Genomic DNA, 23467 nt, shown 5'->3' on the forward strand with positions numbered 1-23467 from the left:
ATGGCTTAAGTTAAATGTCCATCTGATGCCCATGGCAAAAAAGAAAAATTAGCAAATTAATTAATTAGTCTGCTGTTTATACTTCTATTCCACAAGCTATTCATCTGTTTATTTGGGTCATGCTTTATATGTTGATCAGATATATTGATAGGAAAATGTTAATTATACTTGCTGCATTAAGATGAATTGCAAGATTTAGGAAATGTGAAATGCAAGTATAGTTTTATCAGTGATCCCTGATGATTTGTAATCAAGGTAGAACCTAATAGACAATTAGCTAATTTGTTTAAAATTCAAAGAATAATTCCTAAATTTAATGTTTTTTACCTACTTTGGATATAATTGAAAAATTCATTCACTCATTAGATATGTGCAAAAAATTATATAATCATGTGATTTTTTTTTAAAAAAAATATAATTATATTTTTATTAAATCAGTGGTTTCATCAGTGTAAATAGCATCTGGTGAGAAAATTCTACCCTCTACAGTCACCAGTTGGCATCTTCTTTATAACCCATAGTCTTAGAGAGTGACTTACCTAGGGTCTTACAGCTGGTATATGTTGGGGGGGGGTAGGACTTGAACCCAGGTCTTCCTGGCTGTGAGTTTAGTTTTCTTTGTACTGTGTCAGGCTGCCTATTATAAGTATATGCATGTGTGTGAATGATTCTGGTTGTGAGTTCATTATCTTTTACCTACTCTAGGAAGGCCTTTCAGATGAGGTGAGTTTAAGATTGGGCTTAGAAAGAAGACAGTAGAATATTCTGGCATTTGGAGATTGCCTTTCTGGAAACTATGTGGACAAACAGAGCTAGGTCAAGGAGGAATAAAAATAGCAGGAGGGAAACACAATTGAATTGTTCTTTAAGAGATTGTGTACCTAATTCTGTGTTTTAAGAGAAAGGCTAATTTAAGGTGCATTAGATGGGTCTCAGTAGATGACCTGTTGGGAAATGTTGACCCTTGATATCACAGACTCTTTGAGATAATAGGCATAGCAAACTCAGACTCACAGATAGGTCTTGTTCATAGATTAAAGAATTAAAGAATTGCTTCTTTGATTGTGATGTCCTTGGCTGAGCACAGGCCTACGTTTAACTGGTAATCCCAGCAGGTCTTATGAGCAAGCCGAGTAGCTGTTTTATTTGGTATGATTTCATGAGTGCTAAGAAGGCCTCACCACCACCACAATAAATTCCACCCCTATGAACAAATCAATGCCTAACATTCCACAACCAAAAATTAATCCCTTTTTCTTAAAGGTATTTCCTGCCACGAAAAGAGGGTAGTCAATGTGGGATCCTGGGGGAGGAGGGAATATAAGCAATCTGCAGGGCCTCAGGGAAGAACCCTCTGCGTTTACAAAAGGGACATTTTCCCTAGGAGTCACGAGTCACTCCTTCAGCTCTCCTTCAGTTCTTGAAGAGTGAAGGCATAGGTGTCTGTCTCCCTTGGAAAATCTAAAGGGGTGAGGCAGATAAGGGAGTTTACAGAAGTAGCTCCCAGATTGGGAACGTCAATTCATAAAACACTGCACGGGGAAGAAATAGGTATAGATGTGATGAGTGTTTGTCCTCATCTGCTGTCTTCACCCAAGACTCATGCTGCTCACACTCCTTCCTTGCTGCCCTTCAGAAATGTGGGAACAAACAGGTAGCATGGTGTAAGATGTTTTCACTTAAGAGTAAATGTTTATTAGGTCTTTTCCTAAGATAAGTTTTTGATTGAGTGAAGAGAGGAGGGGGTATGAAGAGGGAGACTTAGGCCACTTCACAATTTGGGGTAGGGCTGACCTTGTAACCATTTACTTTTGAGATAAGTAGAGAGGTTCCAGAACCAGTAGTGCAGTTGCTTTCATTGTAAATGCATTTTTTGGAGTTTTCCTCCCAATCCCTTTCTCTGTGCACACATATTGCCTTTGTCATAGACAAAGAGAAATCTGGCAGCGTGTAGTAGGTCTAATTATATGTAACGAGTTCATTAAATATAATTGATAAAGTCCCAAGAACTTGCAGAAGGTTTGGGGCTTCCCTAAGTAGAATTTCATAATGAGAAATGCTAAAATTGTATGTCTACCAATGCAGTCAGCCCCTGACTTTGACATACTTAAGTCTGTCCCCTAGATACAGAAAATAATAAATCGATAATATTTCTGCAGCATTTTATTCGTAACAACCAACTAAGCTACTCCACAAAAACTAGACAGGGCAAGACTCTCATTTTACAAATGAGGAAACTGAGTTTCATTGAAGTTAAATTGCAGCTAGGTGGTGGTGTGGAGAGAACACTGTACCTAGGTCAGGAAGACCTGAGTTCAAATCCAGCCACAGACACATACTGGGGGTGACCTAGAACAAGTCACTTAACCTCCATTTACCTCAGTTTTCTCAGCTGTTAAATGGGGATAATGATAACACCTATATCACTAGGGTTTTGTGAGGATCAAATGAGATAATATCTGTAAAGTGCTTAGCATAGTGCCTGGCACTTAGTAGTTACTTAATAAACGCTTGTTCTCTGCCCCCTCTGAAGTGACTTTGCCCGTAGTCTCATAGCTGAGTAGTGGAGCTGGAGCTTGAGCCTGTTTTGTGACTCCGTGTTGAGGGCTCTTTCCATTATACCACACTGCTACACAGCTTCCAGGGAACATCTCTTCACTAGCAGTGCCGTAGGGATTCCTCTTCCCCCCTGTTTCTGTTTCCCTTTCTTCCTTCCTTTTCCCATAACCACTGCTGCCTTCTTACCCCCACTTTCTTTCCTATTACCATTCCACTAGAGCATCCCTAAAGGTGTCTAGTGACATTCTCCTGCCCTGTGTTTATTCCCTTTTTCTTCTCCATCCCCAAATTCCCTCCCCCTCCAAAAACAACAAAACAACCTTTTATTGCATCAAAACTAGAATCTGTGACCACAGCTGCTGCCTATTTCAGCTCCCATTTGTTTGCTTGGTTGGCTTGTCTGCCAGACACCTGTTGGACATTTTCACCTGAATATTCTATAGGCATCTCAAACTCAACTTCCTGAAACAGAACTCATCTCACTTCCTCCCCCACCCCCCAAAAAAACCCTGTCCCCTCTTTCAGATATCCCTGTTTCTGTTGAGTGCACCATCCAGTCATCCAGGTTCACAATTTCGGAGTCATCCTCCGCTTTTTTCCTTCCTCACCACCCTCACCAAATCGATTACTAAATTTTGGCCCTCTATCTTCATATGTCTTGCATCCATCCCCTTTTCTCTGCTTCTGAAACCACTAGCTTTATTCAGGTCCTCATTGCTTCTTCCTTGGAGTATTGCAATGCCCCCCCATAACTCAGCCTTATAGACTTCTCAACTCCTAGTAGGTCTGCCGCTCAGCCGCTCTCTCCTTTAGGCAGTTCCCGATGAGCACAGTTATAATGTATTCTCTCCTTCTTGAAATTATTTTGTATTGTCTTCTAAAAGTACATATTCTATATCTCCATCACCCAGTAAAATGTAAACTCCTTGAGAGTAAAGACTGCTTCCTTTTGGTCTTTGTACCCCCCAGTGCATGCTTGTCACAACACCCTTCACGTGGTAGGCACTTATTAAATGTTTATTGGATTGGATAGCCTCCTATTTGGACTCTGTGCTTCTAGTATCTCCCCTCTCCAGTCAATCCAGCTGTCAAAAGAATATTCCTCAAAATTAGGAATACCCTTGTCACTCCCCAACTCAAGAACCTTCATTGGCTGTGTCACCTTGAGGATTAAATGCACTCTCCTGTGCTTAACTTTTAAAGCTCTTCTGTCTAGCCTCACCTTCTCTTTCCAGACTTCTACCACATTACTCCCCTTTCCACCCTCCAGTCTAGCCAGAGCAGCGTGCCTCTGGATCCATCTCCAGGCCTTTCTGAAGCTGCGACTCAGACTCACGACGCACCCCCTCTTCTGCCTGGCTTCTTGGGATCCTTCCCTTTAGTGCTCTCTCTTCTCAGATTATCATTTGTGTACAAGTCAGTTTACATCTTGTGTCCCCCAGCAGAATGTGAGCTACTTCTACTTTTATCTTTGTATCCCCAGCTTCTAACATAGCACTTTGCATATAATCTATATTCAATAAATGCTTATTGAATGGGATTGAATTAACTGGGGGCCGGTTAGCTTCCTGGCTCCACATCAGTGCCCTACTCTTTCTTCCCTTCCCTTTTTCCTTCCTCTCTACTCCTTCAGGCTGTGGGCCACGTTGACATCTTCCTCTTCTCACCTACCTCAGCCATTGAATATTGATCTTCCTGTTCCTTCCCCACTCCCACTTTGGTGGGTTAGCCTAGGAACCTAACCAATATTTTAATAGGAAAAAATGTTTCAATTTCCAAACATCTTATTTACAAAAGAACTTTCAGAGCACAGCTTGTTTGTCATTTGGAAACTGCCTGTCTTTAACATTGCTTGTTGTTTTATAATATTTTTATTTGTTGACTTTGCATTTAAGAATTAATTTAGAGGGATATTGGAAGAAATACTGGCAATATAAAAACAAAAATATCAATAAAAATTCATTTTTAAGAAGAATTAATATAGGTTTGAGGAAGAGCAGAGAAAAGTAGAAGGGAAGTTTGCTAAAAGTTCACAGATACATGTTTGTTATTAATGTGTAACTTGAGATGCAGATGTACTTCACTTTGTGTAATCAGATGTCTTAAATTTATGTACAATCATGATTTTCACAAGTAATTTTGTCTGAGCTTTAAACAAACGCATAGTTTGTGGGGCTTAAAAGAACTTTGAGATGAATCCTTTTTGCAAATACGAGAACCCCTTCATAATATAAATAGTGACCCCACTTTGCCTTGTAGGTGGTTAAGCTTGTCCTGTCTTATGTTTTTTTAAACTAGACACACCAATTAAGGGTTGGCATTACCCTCAGTAGTTGCAGCATTTGCCTTGGTTTCAGAATTATTCAAAGAAAAGTTCTCTTCACTTTTCATAGATTGGATTCTCTTGTGTTTGAAAAAAAACAAACCCTGTGGTACAATAATCCTTCACTTATTTGACAATCACCTGACCTCTCCAAATATCCATAATACAATTTAAAACCCCAATGAAAGTCAGAAATAAAAAAGGATTCTGAATAGCCAAACTAAAGGTCATAAAATCTATACATTTTACTCATAGAAGAGCTACTCAGGTCCTTACTCAAAGCTTAGTTAGACATAATTCTATCAAACTTAGTTATTTGATTTCCTAGCCTACAGTAGATAAAAAATATTCACTTAGGGAGGAGAGCAATTCCTGTAGGCCAAGAGCTCCCAACCATGCTAAGCATAAATCATCTACTTCTATTTTTCATATAGCATTTAAGGATTTTATAACTTATGGAATAGCCAAGATTAAAAAGATTTATATTATACTCTGAAGGTTCTGTTAGCTCAACCATTATGTCACAGTATTTTGTCTTGTCTTAATTTGGTCCAGACCTATGGTTTTATCAGTATTAGGTGCTTCCCCATCATAGAAACTTCCTCTACGATGCTGTTCTGTAATTCCTATTTTGACCTATGATGTTTTTAGACAGTCTCTGAATCACTGAGATGAGCAACTTGTCCATTATCACATGGCCAGGATGCTACAGAGTCCAAACTTGAAGTGAGGGCTTCCCAACACCAAGGTGGGCTCTGTAGCCACTTGGCCTTATGGTTGCTCACTTCTCCACCTCATAGTGTTAGGAATATATAATTGGGGAAACCAAAAACCAAACATCCATTTTTTACATAAGGTGCAGCTTTAGAAACTAATACTGCCTTTGAAAAGTCCAGTCTGTTCAAAATCATATAGTTTAGCTGATTTGAAGATTTAAAATGAGTTACCATGAAGGCCATGATTCCTTTAGTAACTAGTTTTTCTTTTGGTAGTAACTATTTCTTTAGAAATAACATTAACATTCTACCAAAACACAGCAGTAATCTAAAAGTTAATGTTCTGTTCATTTATAATTATATTTAATTCATATTTATGAGTTGATAGGGGGAGTAGAAAGAGTTCAGCAAAAATTAAAATGTTACCAAAAAAATGAGCCAAAAGAAGTGATTTTTCCTGACATTTTAAAGAGTATAAAAATAAAATATATCAGTTAGGAAGAACTGGTTTGTTTGTTTTTTTAAGTACATAGTGGTCTAAAGTCAGATTTTTTTTAAAAAAATTTCTGAAATATGCCATATTTCTGTTATTTCCCAATTGTACTGGGTAAATTCAAAGAAAGTGATTTTGATCCACTAGATTAATTAGAATAGAACTTTACCAGCAAAAATTCTAAATGCCTGTATGGTCATTTAAAAAGTAGTGCTCTTTGAATTGTCCGTGAAGTACAATGTATTATTAATGAGTTAATTTCTTGGTGGTAGAGGTTTGTGAATAGCATTCTGTGAATGGGCAGTTGCCTGGTGGGGCCAGTCTTGGCTTCTGTCATTTAACATGTGTTGCCTTATTGTGAGGTCTTATGCAGCTGTAGGGTAATACTCATTTAATCCACCATGATGGGACTTACACACCCTGAAATGAAGTTGGATGCCAAGGTCAGTTACCCAGAAGCTCAGACTGAGGCACTGACGTTGTTTTATCTCTGAGTTTGCTGTTAATTTTCCCTAAACTAGGAGAAATGCTGTATGCATTGCAAATGTTTTCAAAAGGGGCTCCAAGCTTGTTGGCCAGGGTGCTGCCTCTATTCCAGAATGGAGGCAGCATTCCAGGGAGTATGTAAGTTCCTTCCTTCCTCTTTGGAAATGGGATCTGCTGGGCCCAAGAGATCCCTGATGTTCTGAGGTCCAGAATAGCAGATGGCATTATGATTTTCCAAATCCTGATAAACATTCTAACTGAACTTGTTCATTTTGCAGTATGTAGTATTCTCTCTCCCTCCCACCCTCCCACCGCTCTCTCTTCCCCTCTCTTGACTTCCTCTTTATCTCTCTCTTTCCTTCTCTGCCTTTCTCTCTTAATCCCTCTCCATGTTTCTGTTTTTCTCTCTTTGTTCCTCACATGTTAACTGCCATTTTAACCAATGCTATGTACCCTTCAGCCACCTTTTAAAACCCCTCCACAGATCATGTTTTGTTTGCATCCCAGCAGAGCTCATGTTCATATGGAATGTATGGTCTTTGAACTGGGACACACAGCCTTTGAATTTGTCTGAAAAGATCAAAACTAATACCATAAATTCTCATACATTTGGCAGCCTTTTAGAATTATATTTTTCCATGTACATGCAATTCAGGTACCAAATGGCAATAATTATTTTAAACAGCAGTTGAGTGTTCAAGAAGATGTACGGTGTGTGGGGACATGGGCTCAGGGCTTCCCGTGAGATCTCACAGCTCTGTCCTGAGTTCTGGCTTGTTGGTTTTTCAGGACACAGACATACCAGATTTGTTTTCCTCTGATGGAATTTCCCCAACTTCATAGGTGTAAATGTAGTTTATATGCCTAAATTTGGACAAACTTTGCATTCCCTATAAAAAAAAAGAATTTAACTTTTCACTTAGGGACTTGGAAAAGATTATTTTCCTTCCTATTTCTTCCTTTTGGATTTGACCAGTTCTGATTTTTGGATAGTGTTGTGGCCAGTTGTCATTCATATTTCTGCACATAGACACTCATAAAATGCCAGTAAGACCATTTACATCATAATTTAGATCCTGGATAGACCATGTTCGGTCTCACTTTTACTGAGACTGAAATTGACCTTACCAGTGTATGAAATTCAGGCACTATATAGGAACAAGGTAAAACCACAGGTAGGAATTGCTGAATAATTACCTTTAGACCAACCTGAGCAGGAGGTTTCCCATGAGGGTGAGCTCATTTAATGGTTCCTAAAACTCAATCTTGTGGATGTCAGTGGTCATGCTTGATTATTTGCTGCAGTGTTTTATGAAAAAGCAATAAAAATGCATCGGGAGTATATGGAGAAAGAGGAACAATAACTGGTTTTATTTTTTCAAATGAAGTCCCTTTGGTGTAAGCCAGGTATGCTTCATGCTACTGTGCCTTGGCTATTGAGAAGGAGTGTGTATGTGTTTGCAGTGTTTGTGCAGACACTTCCACATTGCTGTGCACTGGTAGCTTGTGAATGACAAGAGGCTAAAAATAAGAAAAGGCAAAAAATGTACTTGTTTGCTTCAAAAAGGAAGCAATTAAAAGTTACAGTTGAAAGATGAATCTTTTCCAGTTACTGTATGCTGACTTTTTATGGAATTTTATAAAACCTACAACCTTTAGGCTTCTTTTTGGTAAATCTTTAAAGACCAATGGAAGTCTTGAAAAATGATGCAGAATACATAGGGTCAATTTGATGTTTTTTAAAATATTCTCCACCCCCACTTTTGAGGCATCTCCTAAGCATGTTTAATGTGAGAAAATGAAGAAAATCACTGAGATCTTGAAATCTAAATTACCTAGAGACTGATTCATTTGAACCTGGGGCGTGTGTGCGTGTGTGTGTGTGTGTGTGTGTGTGTGTATGTACACATATATTATGTATATAACATCTGTATGTATATATACATACATATGTGTGTGTTTTTTAATACACCATCTGGTAGTGATGCATACTTGGCTAATAGCTGGTTCTCCCGTGATTTAAGGTTTTATGGGTAAGGTGGGTGTTTCTGTGGCTAAAATTCAGGCCTTTGGCCCTTAGTTCCAGCCCCACCTGGGACAAGTTAAATGAGCTGCTACTGTCAGCCTAGACCCAGTGGACAGAACTTCACACCAAAATGCCCACACATGTAATTTGTCACATCTGGCAACTTGGAGCATGGGGTGACCCAGTGTGGAAATTGAATCATCTTTCACTTTCCCTGCTCAGGGCTTGATGTGGACTAGGATGAGTAAAGGATAGTTCTCTGATCTCCAACAGGGGTAGGTCAAAAGCCTCCTTTCTTGATGATGTCCCTTGGTAAGCCTTCTTAAATTCAAAGCTCACACCCTGCCCTGCTGATGAAGCTCTGTGAATTAGACCAGTTCATTATATATCCTGTTGTCAAAATGCTTTTTAAATTGTTTAATTTAGTTTTTTAAATAAATTGTGACCTCAAAGAGTGGCTGAAGTTTTGAGTGTACTCGTCTTTGCATGCAACATACTTGTGCCTACTAATTTGTGGCAATAAATATGTTGTACCATTATTAATTACTCATATCCTAAGCTCTTTGTACTGATACATCACCTCCTTCCTCAGCCCCCTGCCCCCCAGGGTATGTATACCTTTGCCCAAATAATGATTTTGCCCAGTGTAAACTTAGATAGGGCATGAAATATAATTCCCAGAACTCAGAACTCTTAACGTAAAGGTTCTCCTAATGTACTGATCATTTTTTAAAATCACCCTAAGGTTTGTAATTCACATTGGCTATATCTGAGGACTGAAGAATCATTTCTGGAACAAAATACAGGCCATGACTGAGACTTTAAAGAGCAGTAACTTAGTGCAGGGCCTCTTTCCCAGTCAAGGTCACACATGTATTATTTTATCACCAAAATAATAACCCATCTGGATGACCCATCATGAAAATAACACTTTAGTGCAAAGAATAGTGGGAGCAGATTTTCAGATGTGAGATTTAAAAACCAATCTAGATACAAACAAGGTAGAATGCTTTCCTGTTTGCCTAGAATCACAAATTACTCTATTTATTTGATCTTCTTAGGTGGATACCTTACTGAATGAAAGACTCCACTTAAACAGTAGTCATCAATGGATCAGCATCAGCTTGGAAGAAGGTCTCTAGTGGAGAGCCCTGGGGATCTATTCCTGGTCCTGTGCACATCCACTTTTTTTTTTAATCAGTGATTTTCATAAACAGAGAGATGGCATGCTTCTCCAATCTGCAAAAGACATATACCTTTTAGAGATAGCTAATACCTGAGATGATAGAATTTGGATCCAAAAAAAAACTTAACAGGCTAGGAAGAGAAGTTAAATATAATGAGGTGAAATTTAATAGCAATAAGTTTGTAAAGTTCTATACTTGGATTCAAAAAATCAACTATGCAGCTATATGATGGGGAAGGCACGGCTAAGTAAAAAATGATTTGATGGTGTAATGAACTAGTGAGCTCAATGTGAGTCAACACTTTGACAGAGCTATTTTTTAAAAGACTAAAGTGATAGTAAGCTGCATTATTAACAGAGGCAGAGCATACAGAATGAGGTAGGTAATGGTAGTCCTACTGTACCCTGTTCGGGTCAGACCACCTCTAGAATATTCAGTCCTAGGTGTCACTTTGTAGGAAGAACATTGATGCAAAGAGGATGATTAGAGGAAAAGCAGCCATCCAAGCAGCTGGGAATATTTAACCCAGAGGTGAGGAGACCACCAGGGGAGTAGGGAGAAACATGATAGCTACCTTCAGCTCCTGGGAGGATTGTCAAGTTGAAGAGGGATTGATTTGTTCTACCTGGTCCCAGAGGATAGAACCAGGAGTGAGGACTGAAAGTTGCAAACTACATAGCATGATACCATGGACAGCCCTGGACTTGGAGTCAGATGACCTAGATTGGAATACTAGCTCTACCCTCTTCCTACTTTTGTGACCTTGGGCAAGTAACTTCACCTTGCTAAAGTGAAAGGGTTGGACGAGGTCTCTTCTGGCTGTAGGTCTATGATTCTATGATAAGAGGTGGATTTGAGCTTAAGGTCTGGTCCTTTTACCTTGAGGATAAAATGATATTATCATTCTTCTACGCTACATGCTGCCCATTTCATAAGGGGAGAGAATCACTATTCTAGAATGGTAAAAAAGCCCCTGTTGTCACAGAAGCCCTCCATCTTACTTAGAGACCCACCTCTTCCTTAGTATTTCAGATAAAAGAATTTACCTTTAAGCATTATGACCCAAAAAACAACACAAGCAATAGAAATGTTACAGCTTAGCCTGGTGCCTGGCACATAATAGGTGCTTAATAAATGCTTGTTGACTTGATAGCTAACTAAAGCTAAAACTCCTTAACCTTCTGATTTCTCATGTCTTCCATTTATATAAAACAGAGTTCCTTTGGGCTCTGATGTTCATTTAGGTGTCAGAAAATAGTCCCTTATGTTTAACACAACACATACTTTTCAGTCTGCTTTCACATAAGTTCAGTTTGGAGGTGGATTTGAAAAAAAATTTATAAGGAAACTGAGGCTCAGAGAAGTTAAATGAATTTCTCAAAATCACTCACAGCACGTTAGCGATGAAACCACAGCTAGCAATCTACCTCCTGATTCCTAAGCATGCCAAAAGTTACACTCTGCTTTGCTTTATTACAATTATACAGTGAGGAAAGGGAGGGGAAATACATGTATTCATACATATATGTGTGTATATCTCCAAAGCAGAGAAATAGTTTGGCTTAAGTAAATGATACAGTTTTTAAAATAACCTCCCATGTAAATAAGTCATTTAAAGAGCACCTCTCTCCTTTACCTCTTCCTCATTTGTCTTTTCCAGCTTACCTGCCTGATCTCAAAGTCCCTAAGTTGTGTGTCAGCCAGCTTACTCTGTAAATTAAATAGTAGCAGCTGTGTTTGGAGTTTCACCTCCTCCCAACCAGCCCCCACCCCACATAGTAGCACACACTGCCTCCCCCCCTTAGATTTTCTGCAACCATGCCTTTTTCTTTATGCCTGAACACCTTGCTGACAAGTGCTAATAACAGAATGCCCAGAGAGAGTCCAGTTGGAGTTACCACACATTAAACATTCTGAACTTGTCCTTTGCTCATAGATTGTGCATAATTAATAATTAAACGGTTTCAGTTGTAATGGGTTGACCTTCCTGAACTGTTCATTATTCACAAGGCAAAGGCATCACTCAAACTTTTTTTTTTTCCCTATTGCCCTTCTCTGTACTCTGGCAGCACAAGCCCGTTCCAGTTGTGTGGCGAATCAGGCTGACCAAGGAGTTGTGGAAGCTTCTGAGACTCAAACGCTATCCTCCTCGATGTCCAGAATTGCTTACTGAAATATTTTATGGCAGCTGTTTTTATGTAGCAATAGCCTGCTTGATAACAAGATACAGCTGGATGTTGCCTTTGTGGGGATCTAAAGTTGACTGGGGACCAGCATCTTAGGTTAAAGCTTTTGGTTAAGGTTGTGTCCATTTTTTTCAGTCCTTACTTCTATTTAGAAGTTCAACAAGAGAAAAACATTTTTTTAAAAAATCTCTAGGATGAAGTATGCCATCCAGGTCTTAAGGAGAATGATTTTTACTAAGAATTTTTAAGGTCTGTTCTAGCCATTGTGAGTTATTAAGGTATAGATACATCCCCAATCTGTGTTTGTATTTTTTAATGTATTTCTTCAAGGACCCCATTAAAAAGGAAGAAAAGAAAATTTTGACAAGCCAACAAAGCCAGTGAATACTTCTCTTATATATCTGCACTTCAGTGGCATAATTTTATCATGCCAACTATTTTTATAGTCTTGTGCCCATAGGCTTAGAGTGATTGGAGGCTCCCCCCCCCCCCCCGCTTTCTTTCCCTTGCCCGTAGCTAATTTTAATCTATACTGCATATTTCCTCTGCCCCATTGGAATTGAAATTCGTGAAATATTCTGTAGTTTGTTGTCAGTCTTTCTCATCTTGACCTAAAAATATTTGTAATCTGACTCAAGAAAAGGGATGTGGCTACTTTAAAATCCTTCAGCTTGAGATCTGTCAAGTTTGTTGATTTACTTTCCCATTATATCGCCCAACCAATTTTTCACCTAAGGTAAACAGCCCACTTTCTTCTGAGATGGGGGCTTTCTGACTGTTCCCTTGTTCCCTGCCTTTGTGTGTCTAAGTCTGATCCCTGATGAGTCATTGAATCTTCAGAAATTGCCTAAGAGGTATGTGTGTTGGAAGCATAGATTTTAAAAAGAAAAGGAATACTTCTGTTTGTTTGAGATTATAATCTGGCCCCCATGCCTTTAGTGAGTGATTTGATTAGTGAGGTTCATTCTAGGCCCAGCTGGGATGAGAATCCACTCACTATGGTTCTGGGAAGTCGACTTGGTTTGGAATTTTCAAAAGCAAAATAAATTATTCATGTGCACCACCCATTGTTCCTGAGTTTTATATTATGTGCAACTTAACAGGCTACAATATCAGGTCTTAAATAAAATTAACTACCCATGCAAAGATGTCAGATTTGCTTGTTTTGTTTCTCATCCGTGTTGAAATGACATCTTCATCAAGTTGGCTACTCTATAATTCATTAATTTGGCCTTGGTATCATACTTTGAAATGAGGCCCAAATTAGCATTACATTTTATGCTGGGATCTTTATGGAATGCCACACCAGAATTTTAACAGTCTCTGTAAATATTCAGTGACTTTAAAGAGGTGTTCTCCTATTTGCCTAAACATATCATTTGGGTTTTACTCTTCTCTCTTACTGCCTCTACTCTACCCAAAACCAACATCCAGAAATCAGCGAAGGAATAACTTGAGAGAGAGTCTTTCTGACAAAGCGGAGTCTATAAATTCTTACACCCTGACTTTGAACTGCCTTTTTATTAATGGTTTTTTGAAGCAATGAAATGTCATCTCTTGAACGAGGCCTTGTATAGACTCGCCCAGACTTGGTGATAAATACAGCCTTCTTAGAAGAGGCCCCAGCAGAAATTTGATATCACGCTTCATTTTTGCAACTCAAGTTGATATGGCTTCTGTCACCATTTTATAATCCCTTTTTGAAGTCTCGTCATGCTGTTGGGCACCCCGCTTATTATTATTGTTGTTGTTTTTGTAGAGTTTCAGCAGTCCACAGTGTTTCCCGGGTTTCTAGATTCAAAACTTGCTCAGATTTCATCTAGCTCCCATTTCTCTTTGTTTCACCTTTCCTCATGAATGTCTTCCAATGCTGACTTCATATTTAAGTTTAGAAATGATAACCTTGCCCTTCCTGAGTGAAATAGATGAATTCAAAGAGAATAGACCTGCACAGGATGAAAAACACTTTTGTATACAATTTTTTTTTCCATTTTTTAAAAAAAACCTTTTTGAAAATCCCAGAGTGTTTTGGGTTGCTTTGACTCCTCACTTACTTTTGATCTAATTGTATTTTCTAACAGTTTCCAATTGTTTGAATTGAAAACAAAGCCTTAATAAGAGTTCTAGTTAATTTTCTGTCTTGTAATTACCGATCTCATTTTTCTGATAATTGGCCACAGCAATTATATGTATATTTACTAATCACATAGGAGGCTCTGCAATTGTATCTATCTGCCACCATTGATAATGACACACATATTGTAGAGGTGCTTTTATCATCTTCTTTTTTCCACTACATCAAAGCTATTTCCTCGCGTTCTCAATAATGAATCCATGCATGCATTTGACACAGTTGTGTGCGAGAGAAATTGTTTGGCTCCTACCAAATGCTACACGCTCTGAGTTTCTTGCCTGCAGCGCTGGAAGGTTGTATGTAATGATATATTGCTCATCCAAATGGCCAAAGCACTCCAAAGCACAGTGAGATTAAAATAAGTCATTCCTTTGTTAATTTAAATAGGTGCATGTATCATACTTTGCAGGGTACTTTGTGTAGGGATGTCAGGGAGGAAAAAAGCCGCCGAAAGGTATTTTTAATAGCAAATGAGAATAGATGAGAATAGAGTCATTTGCAGCTGCCTATTTTATGTGGCTCTCTTGTTCCAACTGTAGGTCTAATGAGATGACTGTTAAAGTACTCTGCAGTGTAATTTCATTACATCCTGAGCTGTTACACTATAAACACAGTGGAGTTCTCTGTCATTCTTGGAAAAACTCCTAAATTCTTAAAGCCCTCTTTGGCAAATGGTAATGGGGTTTGCTCCCTCGGCTGGGGTTTTTTGTTGTGGTGCTTCCTCTTTGCTTGGGTTTGTTTTGTGCTTTGGGGTTTTGTTTTGTGGGGTGTTTTGTTTGGCTTTATGGTTTGGGTTTGGGTTTGTGTGTTTGTTATTAGCTCTCTTTTGTGGCCGAGTGGTGGATTTCTCTTTGTGTCTTTAATCCACTTGCTCCCAAAAAAACGAGTTAGGGGGAAGTTGAATGGGGAGGGGGTAGCTGCAAATGAATAGAATTTCCTTTGAAGGGAAAGATAGACTGTTGGTGTGGTTGTGGAAGAAAATCTAACCCGAATGATTGAGGATTTGACTAAGTGGATAAGTAGATGAAAACATAAATAAATGTAAATAAAAAGAAAAGTGTAAATAAATAGCAAATCCAGTAAAAGAAACAAAGGTCAACACAAGAATAATTTCACAGCTCTTTGTTAATTACAAGACCATTTGTGTGTTACTTAAATAATCATTAATTTCTCATTTACACTTTCCCTACCTTCTTTCCTACCCTGTGGCTATCATTGTCCTTTTTTCACCTCCCTCCCCATCTTCCCTCATGTTTCTCACCATTGTATAAAGTGTGGTGCCTTAAATTTGGCATCTTTTACACAATCATGTTGAGTAGTATGTAGACTGTCTTTTTAATGGGATGGTGACTTTTTTGGGGGGAGGAGGGAGCTATTTGTCCTTGTAGTATCTTTTTTATTATTTGGGATAAGGGAGGAAATAAAGGGAGGGAAGAAAAATTGTCCTGACTTTTTGTGACTTGGTGTTTTGTTTTTTGTTTTGTTTTGTTTTCTTCTCCATCCCAGGATTCGCCAGTCCTTCCAGTTGGAGAGTTCTCCGAACCATTTGTACACTTCATCACTCAGTGGTGAGCTCAGTTTGCAAACATGCCATGCCCTCCATGTAAATGATACATGCCATTAACTCTGCAGCTCCGTGAGACCTTATGGCTCTCCCTGCTTCTTTTCTGAGACAGGAGGGACTTTGGGGCCTTGGGCAGATGGGGCAGCAAAGCTGAAGAAATTGTTTAAATTATGTAAACGTTATTTACACAAAGGGTCCTAAACGTACTTCAGAGGGTTTTCCCCTGTCTTAATAAACTGCTGAGAATCAGGCTACTTTCATGAGCATGGATGCTGTTGGTGTCTGTGTGTGTGTGTGTGTGTGTGTGTGTGTGTGTGTGTGTGTTTTAAAACCACATACACATAATTTTATGTTGCCTATTGAGTGAAAATGTGAAGCTGATCTTTATTATTAACATGCCCTCATGTTCCCCATAAACCTGTCTTTCACTTAAGGTAAGCAGCATAGTTTATGAATTCATTGGCTCTTCAGTAAATTATTTGGCTCTATTTTTAATACAATGTTCTATGAAGGCCATTTTAATGACTTGGTTATGAAAAGAGTATATGACTTGGCTGTGTCTCTTTAATCTTTTAAGAATCAAAGAGAATCACAGAATTTTGAGAACTAAAAGAAACCTGAGAACCCTCCTAGTCCAACCCCCAAATTTTATAGATAAAGAAATTTGAGCCATTTTTTCTCCAGACCACCTTTCCATTCTGTCTCTCCCCTCCCAACAGAACAAGACTCTCTCACCTCCTTAACTTTCCCATCTTCCTTCAGGATTGATTGACTATCACTGACTCCTCTGATGTATCTTTAAGCCAGATGTTCTCTTGGAGGCCCTTGCTGGACAGTCAGCTTCCCTCCAGCAGTTTCACAAACAAAGAGAGCCAAAGGATGACTGCAGCCTCCAGAGGAAAAGAGCAGAAAGAGTGGGTGGTGCAGGAGTCAAAACCCGATAGTAAGGAGATAGGGCAAATTAGAAACTGGTCCAGACAAGAGGTCTACCCCACTCCCACATTCTGCTAACTCTTTTACTGGCTTCCCTCCCTCATCAGTTCCCACAAGGAACTGCCAGCCTGTAGTTGTGTTTGCCAGGGGAATGTGAACAGGGGTGTCCTGCCAAAAGACATTTAGTGTGCAGTGTGGTGAACTAATGTGAAGAACAGTCCTTATACAAGTGGGGGGAAGGAGATAAAAAAGGGGAAAAAATTGAAAATGATCCATTAGGTGATTATGCAGAATTGAAAACAAGAAATATTCCTTAATATAAATGTCAGGCTTTATCACCTTTTTGACTAAGTATAATATGTTACCTCTTAATAAAAATGCACCATACAGTTTATATTCCATAGGAAGACCTTTATAGATAAAAGGAAGGTGTTCTTCCCATGCTTTTCGAAGTTTATAGACATTGATTTTATTTATTTACAATATCTATAAGATATTTTGTGTTTTTATTATTTATTATTTGCTGCTTTTATTACCAAAACATTTTCATTTTCACATATGCCTAACTGAACCACCATATTGGTTCAAGTCATACTATATCTAGGCTATTTTAAAGTTCATTAATAAAAAAGACATATTCATGCCATTTAATATTCTATATAATGAATACCTAAGATTTCTTTTTAAAGCCCATTACCACCTCATGATTATCTTCATTTTAACATGTTGAAATTGAAAAACAGGCTATAAGACAGATTCACATGCCAAGATACTGAATACTGGCTTTGGGGAATCACCCGTTTTGGGGGATGCATTGACTTTGCAGCACTGCTCTAAGGCTTAGCAAGCTGTGTGGTATGACTAACTGATGGGGGCAGGTGGGGTGGGAAGGATTGAGGAATGTTTGGGCTGCTTCTTCATCTCATCCAAAAAATTAATCAGCTGTTGTATAAAACTTTTATGGAGACAGAGGGAGGGATAACCTGTGCTGAAATTTCCACAGATGTCAAGCTGAAACATAAATGATAGTGGGTAATAGCCTTGTTTTCCCAAGAGATACAGCTCCTTTGGAATGTCAGATTAGGACTGTTACCAACTCTACTAGTGAGACAGCTTGAATTACTTGCTAATGGATGCATTATTTGAGAGGTGCATATGGTTATTTATAGGGAAAGCAAATTGTCCTCGATGTCATTAATGGTTCATAACTGTGGTTCTTATTTACCATATGATCATTAAATCTCTCTGTAAAAAAAAAAAAATACTGTCAGCAAATGCAGCGGATTATATACTAAGGGCTTTCTTGCTTGTTAGGGATTGCCTCAAATAAAGGAGCATTCAGAATCAGTTTAGCCCAGCCAGGTGAGAAAAGCCTGAGACTCTCTTGGTTACCTTATCCTAGAAATGTGTCAGTGTTTGGGGAGGGGAAGAAATGATCATCCAGTCCCATGGAAGGCAGCTACGGATGATCACCTCACTACCTTGTATTAGTACTCCATTATGCAACTAAGCACAGTTTACAGCTACTAATTGTACCTATTGCTTGAAAAGACAAGAAATATTTAGATGAGGAATGTGATCCCTTTAAGCTACTTAAACAAACTTAGCTTCCAACAGCTGTTTAATGAATTATCAACTTGCATTGGAGCCAAAATAAATGAAACAATGGGAACAATATGTAATAATCCATTTGTAATTTCATAGCATTATCTGGATTTCTGACTCCTTTTACAGATTATTTGTCAACTTAAGTCATAATGAAGAAATGAGACGCTGTTGCGTTTGACTTGATGATCCTGTCCCTTATCTTACTATTGTTCCAGTTTTTAAAAGGAAGAGGATTGTTCCTCACTTCTAAAATAGGAACAGAGTCATAACTGAGTCAGGAATAGCATCTTGCTTCCTTTTTCATGTTGGCAGAAAACCAGAATGAGTTTTACTTCATTCCTTACCTCTACTTCAAGGACAACCCTGGAAAAATCACCTTTGGTCCTCTGACTCACGTAATGTTCAGCAATTTCAACCCAGTCTGTCACAAGAAAGTACAGTATTGAAGGGTTAGAATTAGTAAGAGGTCACAAGCTGATGTTTTAGCTGATATATTTCTATCTTTGCCCCAATAAATTTAAAAAGCATATTTAAATTCTGGGGAAAATGGCCCGAGGATAAAGCATAACACCTTTGCAAGTTACATAAATTATATGAAAACTTTTTTTGTCTTCTCCAGCATGAAGAAGCAACCAAAAGAAAGGCCAGCACCTGAGGATCTGATGGTAAGTGGACTTCCTCTGAGTCATGTTAATTTCAAGAACTCTCCTGTCATGTGTCCATGCTCTTGCTTTCTCTTGGGATAGACCAAAAAAAAAAGATCACTTTCTTTTTACCTTTTTCTTCATACACAGGCTGAGTCAGGGCAAAATTATTTACCTCGTTGAGGTGGGTGTTTCTGAGACTCACACCTCAGTTATTTTCAGGTTTGTTTGTTGTTGGGGTTTTTTTTTTTAAGGCACCATTCTGAAACTTAATGCAGAGGTCTTTCTATCTGCCAAGTCCAAGGATTACAATTTAATGTAGGTCATTCTTTGTCGTTATTTGCCATTGCAACCTTTCCACATCCGAAGATTGAAAACAGAGGTGGTCAATGTATTAAGTTTTTAATGCAATCCTACAGGAAATGCTGAGCATGGCATGGATTCCTCTTGGATATGTGCAGGATGAAATTAGATTGGCTGCAAAAGATCAAGTTAATGGGAATCTTTGGTCTTTTCCTTAGAAAGAGGCAACTGCAAGGCTTCTGGTGCTGTGTTCTCAGCTCCAAGGCAGCCTCCTTTGATTGCAGATGACAGTTTTTAGTCAGGCAGTGAGAGGAACAGAGATGCTTCTCCACAATTCCCAAATGGTCATTTATTTAGTACAGATTGTTGATTTGACAATGCACAAGCTATTTGAATAATGTCAGTATCTAACATTAGTAAGTAATAATTGTAGCCTGTACTTTTCTAATGTTTTGCATACAAGTCCTACCTTAAAAGAACTACCATCACAATAATTTTCCTTAAATTTTCCGGCACGTCTTTTAAAAAGGTGTATCTCGAGGATATCAGCTGGTGGTTTTTCATCCTTTGTATTACATCCTCATAAGCACTTTTTTTTAATCAAATGCAGTGAAAGCACAATTAAATGTCCATAACTTCTTTCCCATGCAGATGTCACCATAGGAAAGTAAAAACTCTTAATATTTCACTTTTGCAGCATGACTGCTCTCTAGGAAGGTACTTTACCTCCTTAACATTATCCTGGGAGCAACATTTCTGAATTCAGGATAGTCTCAAGTTAAAGTTCACCCCAAAGCTTTCCAATTTATATCCATATGGATTTGGTGCCTAAAGTGAGACTGTATTTTTTTTTTTTCATCTTTTGATGGTTGGAAAATTCTTGCAGTTAGTCACATCTGAGAAAACTTGGAACAGGTTCTAGAGATAGAGACCCATTTACCTTGCGCATTATTATGCTATGGCTGGATAGCTTAGCTATTAAAACAAAGGAATAGGGTTTCATAAAACAGATATCTGTTTGTAAATGCACGTTTCAATGCTGCAATGAGTCGGCCACTTATAAATAAAACATCTGCAGATCGCACATACACCCATAAATATATATGTATGTATATCTTCATAAGGAACACCACTCCAGGGTTTCAAGTCATAAAGACGGGGCTAAAGGGTGAGCACTCTCAGTGCCTCAGAAGCATATGTACTTGGATATATGTAGCTACATACCTAGATATATCTCTTTACAACTATACACCCTGGTGTGTGCTACCCCACTTTTATTTTTTTATTAATAAATATCAATAAATCAATAAAATATAATGAAAAATTTAGTCACAGAGAGCATTGTCTTGTACTTAATATTTAACATTATTTCTAGTACTGCTTGCTGTTTTATTTTAAATGGATTTATGCCCAGAGGTGTAACAAGAGTGAGCCACCCATTGCTCCATAAGAGATCAGACACAAGGCAGACAGCCATGGGGACTGTGCTTGGAGTGGCATTCTTATGACTCCTGTTCCTAGCTCCTAGAGGGACTCCCAAGGGAACTGAGCCCTCCCTGCCTGCCCTTGACCAAAGGACTAGGCTCCCTGGGCATTAAGGAGAAAATCAAGGTATCTCTAGCTTGAAGGATAGGACCTCTCATCTTGGGGAGCCCCACCTTAAGAAGGCTCGGTCTTTTTCATTCCTTCCAGCATATTAATGGCTTTAATTTTTCCTTTACCCTCTCTGCCTGCAACCTATTTGATGGTACTTCCATCTGGAAGCCGCGGGCCTCCTCAGGAATGCATGAACTGCAGAGCCCATTTGTCACTGTGGGCAGGGGGGGGATGGCTTCCTTTTGGAAAAGAACAGTTTATCTCCAAAGCTCAGTGACTCCAACCAGCTGGATACTGGCTTGGCCTGCACAGTTTGAGTTAGAGCAACTTTAAAACTTGTAGCATTGTTGAGGTTTCACCTTATGGTCTTTCTTCAGTCTGATTGAAAAAACCTTAGGTGATGGGGGTGGGACTAACAAAAGTTAAAAAGAAGCCATGGAATAGGCCAGGTCCCAGCCCTGACCCAGACTAAGGTTAGTGATCACCAACATAAAAAAAAGGGAACATGGGTAATGTGGCTGTTGAGATAGCTTTCTCGAGGGTTGCAATTCTATCACTGTCATTATCACCATCGTAACCCTATCTGAGATCTTGAAACCAGTTGATAATGCAGAGGTTTGAGATGAGAATGTCTAGTCACTGGGCTCCTCTCTTTGCTTGTGTATGCCCTTTTTCCAGAATAAGTGCCAATCTCCAATACCTCTTGTTGCAGGATTCCTTTGGAATTCGGCATCATAGAGCCAAACCCTCAGACGTGGGCTTTAGAAAAGCAACATGCTCACTGGCAGCTGTTAAATTTGGAAAGAAATTCTACCATCACCAAGAGCCCTAGTGCCTAGTCTTCTTTTTTCTTTCCTGGACCTACTACATATGTGTACTTATGCACCTTCCATTAGAGTCAGAGTGGCACATCTGATCATGGGGAAGATGTGGCCTTGGTTAAGTGCTTTAAAGACTGACCATTATCAGTTTGGTTTCTGCTTAAGGCCCAGGAAAAAAGAGCTAGATATGGATATGTTGACGTTTCCAAATTGGTAGGATCCCAAACTCTTTATATTCCTTTGGTGATTAATCAGTGATTAATGAGCAATTTTAAGTTCCCATATATAAATCAAGTGATAGGGTTTCTGCTGATGCTACTATCTGCTCCATGAACTGGGGATGCTTACACTCAGGGAAAGATCTCAGGTCCTGAGGAATGGAGAAATGGAAGATTCAGCTAGTTCTAGGGCCCACAGCCCTTGTTTTGGGTTAACCAGGCAGTGACATTGTATTACTCGTGAAAAAAAAAAAAAATGTCTTTCATTGCCAGAGAAAATAGAAATATTGTCATAGAAAAAAAGAGAAAGAAAGAGAAGAAAAGAAAGGAATTCAAAGGGTGATGGTGAAATTCCATGTTCAGAATCAATTGTTGTCTCACCAAAGTTAGTGAAGTTACAGGAAGAGACATCAACTCTAGGCCCATGGAACTGGGAAAATACAGAACATCTGGGTTGAAAATATTGAAATGGACAGTTTGCATCAGATTTTCTATCAAAATTTTCTTTTTAACAATATTTTAAAATAAAATATTCATGTGAACATTTAGAAATTTGACTCAGAATACTATAAATTCCCTGTTGGTGTTGGGGAGTTAAGGCTATAAAGACTGCTTATGTTGCTTGGGAAGCATTACTCTTGAGAAATAAATCTTTTTAGGGCTATTTTCTTCTTTAATTTTATTTTTATTCTGAATATTACAGACACCAAATAAAATGGATATTTCCATATACATAGTAGAACAGAGGATTGTACCTGAAACACCAAGTCTCTGTTCTGTACACTTTTATGCATATGAATTCAACCTGTAGCTTTCAAAGCTATCCTGCTTGTTTGTACTTCTTTCCAGACTTCTTTCTGTTCTCTGCATTTTTTGAAAAGATGCCTCAATAACTCTCTTCCTTGTGTGTGTGTGTGTGTGTGTGTGTGTGCGCGTGCGCACGCACTACCCTATTTCTGTCTTCCCTCATCCTTCTACCCTCCTCCCATTGAAACAAAAGAAAAGCACCAAGCCCTTGTCACAAATATTCATAGTCAAGCCAAGCAGATTCACTGGGGATCCTTTCCAGCAGTGTTACTGAACCCAGAAGAAGACCAGGTAGGAGCTGCCTAGTCCCCTCATATCTATGTTCTCATCCTGGCTCCCAGCGCTGAACCAGATTGTAATGCTGGACAGGTCATTCTTCTGGTTTTCATTTTACTCTTTTGTGAAATAAGGAAATTGACCCTGAGAACAGGGTTCCTAGAACCTTGACCTAAAAAGATGGAGATGTGGTTTATGGATCCCAGAACAGGGTGACTATTGTAGTGTAAGCTTCATTAGCACAAATGAATGAATTTACTCACTCTATTAAATTGAAAACTTGTGAAAAGCCCTCACAGCTGCTGATTGCAAATTCAGGCAAGGCTTGGAAATGAGTTCAGGGTGGTTCTTTATCTTTGAAGCCGATCAGATGTGAAAAGGTTTGGTTTGGCCCCTAGAGCAAAGCAGTATTTGTTTGGTGGTCCCTCTGCCTTGGAGTAAGGGAGGAAAGGGAATGCTTTCTGTTGATTGGGGCCCTCCCTGTAAGATTCTCCTCAGTGAAAATGAGCTCTCCATCCAGATTTCAGCCAGACCCCTTTCATCTTCCCCACCACACCTTCCCTGTCTCATCTTGAATATTGACATGG

General features: G+C 38.9%; 1 protein-coding gene across 3 annotated transcripts in view; it reads left to right on the top strand.

The window, feature by feature from the left end:
- Positions 1-23467, top strand: part of MAP2K5 (mitogen-activated protein kinase kinase 5) — a 283567-nt gene that overhangs the window by 223239 nt on the left and 36861 nt on the right. For all 3 annotated transcript variants that reach the window (XM_027852077.1, XM_027852078.1, XM_027852076.1), the window contains 2 exons: positions 15617-15678; positions 18835-18880. In XM_027852077.1, coding sequence (XP_027707878.1) covers positions 15617-15678; positions 18835-18880 — 108 coding nt within the window. The remainder of the gene's footprint in view (positions 1-15616; positions 15679-18834; positions 18881-23467) is intronic.

This window comes from Vombatus ursinus, unplaced genomic scaffold (genome assembly GCF_900497805.2).
Source record: "Vombatus ursinus unplaced genomic scaffold, bare-nosed wombat genome assembly UNPS02009205.1, whole genome shotgun sequence".
NCBI classification, from domain to species: Eukaryota; Metazoa; Chordata; class Mammalia; order Diprotodontia; family Vombatidae; genus Vombatus; species Vombatus ursinus.